The following is a 5000-nucleotide window of genomic DNA, read 5'->3' as shown; positions in this document are numbered from 1 at the left end:
CTCTCTCTCTCTCTCTCTCTCTCGCTCTCTCTCTCGCTCTCTCTCTCTCTCTCGCTCTCTCTCTCGCTCTCTCTCGCTCTCTCTCTTTCTCTTTCACTCTCCTGCTCTCGCTCTCTCTCTCGCTCTCTCTCTCTCTCTCGCTCCACTCTCTCTCGCTTTCTTTTTCTCTCTCTCTCCCCCTTCCCCACCCCTCCTCCCCCTCCTCCCCCTCCTTCCTCCTCCCTCCTCCTCGCCCCCCCACAGGTCTACGACGAGATCTACTTCCAGGTCACGGTGGACGACCTCTCGCCCGAGGCCCCGCCCACCTCTCTGGTGTGCTCCGCCCACTCTCCGGGCGTCCTGCCGGTGCAGTGGGGGCTGAAGCACGGCGTGGCCACCGAGCGGCCCGCGGGCTACGCCGGCCAGGACTTCGACTGGGCCGACTACCTGAAGCACTCGGGGACAGAGGCCGCGCCCGACACCTGCTTCCCCGACGTAAGAGGGGGGGGCGTCACACATCTAACTCCGTTTCTGTCCGTTTCTGCATCCTCAATCCTCCCTTATTCCGTTTTTATTTCGCTTTTCTTCCGACGACAAAAGCCAGCAGCTTCCCCAGAAGGGGAGATGTTGTTTTTTCTAACGCAGGCGCCGTTGATTCATCTCCTCGGTCCGTCCACGGCCACGTCCGTGGCGATCGCTTGGCGTCGCTAGCTAAAAAAAGATGCGGAGAGATAGCCGCTTGCGTGCGATGGCGCGTACTAAAGAGTGTCTCCACGGCAGCTAGTGTAAACACCTCGGCCAGCCAGAGCCGGCGCGCTGTTGTGTTGTGATTGCGACGTTAAAACCAGTCCTTCAACACACTTGAAGTGGTCTCTGGACCGCGCAACATCTCACCGGTCACCGTGTGACGCCGGAAGCTCTTTCGATTGGCTGGTTTTGGCGCAGGTGCACCGACGTCACTGTAGGGTCCAGGCTGCAGGCCGCCGCGAAGGCCTCCAGCGTTGGAGGACGATGAAAGATAAACGTACTTTTATCTGTTGCCCGCCGCCTTTTCTTTTTTTTTTTTTTTACTCGTACGTATCGTTTTCGTGTCGACAAAAGGCAGAACAAAAATGTTATTTACCGTGTGAAGTAGGACCGGGCGGCGATTGTAAGTTTTAATCGAGATTAATCGCATAGTATTGGTGAGTTGACTTGGTGATTAATCGCGTTAACGCGATTAATCACACTTTTAAAATTCTATTTTTAGATCCACTCCAATTGAAGTTAAATGAGATTATCAAATGGAATGACACATTATCGTTCATACTGAATGTACGTAATAAGCAAAAAGTAGACCAAGTGGTCTTGAGGGAGTTTTATTGACTCACTCAGTGTGGGTTGAATATAACACTTACTGAACACCACCGATTAGGGAATTGTGAACAGGCTGTCACCAACTGCAAGTGTAATTTAATGTAAAGTGAGAGGAACTGAAAACAAAAATAATTTCTGATATGAATGTTGCCATTCTGTGGGCAAAACCTTTCAAAAAAGAAAAGAAAAAAGGGAACATGCCTTAATGCGTCAAATTGTATTAATCGCATTAAAATAAGATTGCGTTAACGCGTAATTAACGCGTTAACTTGCCCAGCCCTAATATAAAGATATTTCTATAAGTATATTGGCCTATATGAAGACTTTTTTATTATTATTACAAGGAATGCAAATTAGAATACAATTAATTAATTAATTATTTAATTAATTGTATTAATTGATTTGCTCTTCTAATTCTTAAGTAATGCTGACATAAGCCTCTAGAACAGTGTGACTATTTGGCGGCGGGGGGGGGATATGTGGAGATGTCATACTTACCACAGGGATCAAACTGTAGAGCGACAGAATGGTCGTGTTGCGAGCGTCACGATGAGGTAAACAGGATGTAATGACCTCCATTACTTCACCTCAAACGAAGAAGCCCTGATTCTCAAACCGTACACGTTGGAAGTTACACATTTGCAAATCCTTAAAATGATCCCATCTGTCATCTAATCAATTCAGTTGTGGAGCGTTCCTTTAATAAGACGTGTGCTGTGATAGATCAGTCCACCAGCCTACCCAGTGGACCGTAGCCATCGCTGCTCATCTGTCCGTCACACATCTGGGTGGACACGCTTGTGATGTCAGAAGAGGCAGATTTTCAAAACGGCTTGTGTCCACCTTTTTTGTCACCACCTTTAAAGCCCACTGTTTTTTGAGTGTGTGTTTGTGTGCGTCCGCCTGGGTGTGTGTGTGTCTCCTGACCCGCCCTCTGCTCCTTCCCAGGAGTGGAAGAACCGGGACTTCTCCAAGGACACCTGGCTGGAGGCCGTGAACCCGCTGGTGCCCTCCGAGGTCTGCGTGGCCAAGGTCACGCAGGTCAAAGGTCGTCTGATGTGGCTGCGACTGGAAGGTAAGAGAGAGTGTGTCTGTCTGTCTGTCTGTCTGTCTGTCTGTCTATGTGTGTGTGTGTGTGTGTGTGTGTGTCATATTCATAAAATGGGCTGGGTGTGTACTTTAAGTATTACCTTTTTTAGTATTAAAGAACAAAGCATTAAACCGAAATGAAGAAAATGTTTATGTGATCAACTGAACCAAACTATTTTCAGATTTGCCCGTATTAATAATTTACCTAAATGCTTACACTTTAAAGCTCTCGTTTCCCTAACATAAGCAGAGATCAAGGTCTAATCCCTGAATCCACCATGACTACAGGGAAAGAGACAGCATTTTTGTAGGTCATATCATTACATTACATTAAATAACTTCATTTTTTTTGGGGTATGCTTTTTTTTTGTCCAAGGCGACTTACACTAAGTCCATTATAATGAAGATATAGCCCTAAAAGTGGGTGAATCATTTACGTGCATACAAATTCACAGAAAATGCAAAGCAAGTGCTGAGATATACGTGTTGGAGTTATGAGCTTGTGACAGCATCTAATCCTACTCTCTCTCTTTTTCGTTTCCTCTACCTCTCTCTTTCTCTCTCTCTCATTGCCTCTCTCTCTCTCTCTCATTCTCTTGCGTGCAGGTGTGTCCAAGGGGCTGTCAGAGTGCATTGCGGACGTGGAGTCCATGGACATATTCCCTGTGGGCTGGTGTGAAGCTAACGGCTACACGCTAACTACGCCGCACAAGCCCGTCTGTACGTCCACACACACACACACACACACACACGCACACGCACGCACACATAAGCAAACACTGGCAACAGTCACACAGGATAATTTGGCCCCAATTATTTTTTTTTGTCATCTTACGCGACCTAGATTTATCTTGTGCATGTGTGTGGGCGTCCTTGGGTGTGAGTAGTGTGTGTATACTGGCAGAGTATGAAAAGGCACGCGCGCCCGCGTCTATTGGACACCAAGTTGGCCTGAGTTTTCCGTGCACTGTCCTGGTATCCGACACAAATCTCCTGGCCGGCCTCGGGCGGCGGGGGGGGGGGGAGCAGTGTGTTTTTTGGACTCTCTAACGTCCCAGGAGCCTTTAAGAAAAATAGAAGCCTACCTTGAAGACACGGACGGAACGCCATTAATCATTAAGGACATTGTGTCCGAAGCCACTTATAGTGATCTTGGACGCATGCCACCGAGGAGCAGGTCGCCGGTCCGGGCGTCTTGCTCAAGGCTGCGCCCGCAGGTAGACTTAAGAATCCCCGGTACCTTTTTTTTATTTTATTGGCGAGAGTCAAACACCCTTCCCCCTACACTATACTGCGCACGCACACAGGCACACACACACACATATGCAGGCACGCACGCACGTACGCACACACGCCCGCACGCACTCCCCGCACGCACGCACGCACGCACACACACACAGTGTCCTATCATTGCTTTATAAACAAACAAATAAATCCCACTTGGGTATTGAGTTCTGCTGATGTAACAAAGCAGTGCATGCTGGTTGTGTTTTGGCGTTCCACACTTCCGGTCCCTTATGTCCTTGCTTTCCTGTCCGCAGGCCAGAACCAGAAGAAGATAGCAGTGGTACAGCCAGAAAAACAGTAAGAAAATGCACACACACACACACACACACACACTCTCTCACTCGTACTCACACACACACACACACACAGACTCCGGCCAAATGTTGGATAACCAGCCGATGAAATGCCTCCTCCTCCACCGTTGTTGTTTTTTACAGTTCAGTTTATGGCTCTTAAAAGAGACTCTAATTGCCAGTGTTCGGTGATGGTGAAATCTATTTTTTAATTGTATAAGGATAAATAAACACAATACTAATAATAGTCGTGGATGTTCAAAGGAAACAGATTCGAATGACGTTACGACGCGTGTGTGTGTGTGTGTGTGTGTGTGTGAATCTGCGGCAGGTCTGTAATTATGTCTGGCGCGGCGCCAGGATTAGAGACTGTGAACGCGGCGAGCTAAGCGGCTTGCTCAGTGCTTTACCTGTGAGCCGTCGTTGGCTGACTGCTCTGTGCAGCGAGCCATCGACTCACTGCACAGTCCTAAAATGCCCCCCCACCCCCCCCCCCCCGTGTGTGTGTGTGTGTGTGTGTGCGTCCCCATAAGGTGCCTTATGGGGACCTGTGGACGAACAGTGTTTTACATATCTGAGGCCAGGCAGATCTCCTCCTCCTGTTTTGATTACAACGTTTGAATAATGTCTCCAATCACGGCCCTGCATTGACCTTTCCCCCCCCGCCCCCCCCCCCGTTTGGTACCTGCAGGTTGGCTCCGCCCCCACCCATCGAGACCGCCCCCTCCAACGCCTGCCCGCCACTCAGTGTTGATCCAGGTAACCGTGACGATTAATCATGGTTTTAGATATTTATTTTTTTTGTTTTTGTCTTGTCTGTCTTCATCAACCGCAACACAGACACTGTCCACACACACACGCACACACACACGCACACACACACACACACACACACACACACACACACACTACACCACACTTACTTTCCAACTTCCCTACTCCTTTTTTTTTTCTTTTTCCCGAGCCACCCACTCGCTCATTGCATATTCACAACCT

At 48.6% G+C, this 5000-nt stretch overlaps 1 protein-coding gene across 1 annotated transcript in view; it reads left to right on the top strand.

Annotated features, from left to right (window-relative positions):
• The window catches only part of LOC311373021 (scm-like with four MBT domains protein 2), a gene marked incomplete at both ends in the record, with an annotated part of 16316 nt that extends 11553 nt beyond the window's left edge, over positions 1 to 4763 (top strand). The window contains 5 exon segments of the mRNA XM_084489886.1: positions 244 to 474; positions 2284 to 2410; positions 3031 to 3144; positions 3966 to 4008; positions 4696 to 4763. Of these exon segments, the coding sequence (XP_084346012.1) occupies positions 244 to 474; positions 2284 to 2410; positions 3031 to 3144; positions 3966 to 4008; positions 4696 to 4763 (583 nt within the window).
• Between the last annotated feature and the right edge of the window lie 237 nt (positions 4764 to 5000).

Source organism: Micromesistius poutassou (genome assembly GCF_964030765.1).
Source record: "Micromesistius poutassou genome assembly, contig: SCAFFOLD_1041, whole genome shotgun sequence".
Classification (NCBI taxonomy): Eukaryota; Metazoa; Chordata; class Actinopteri; order Gadiformes; family Gadidae; genus Micromesistius; species Micromesistius poutassou.
This window is presented reverse-complemented; position numbering and strand designations above follow the sequence as displayed.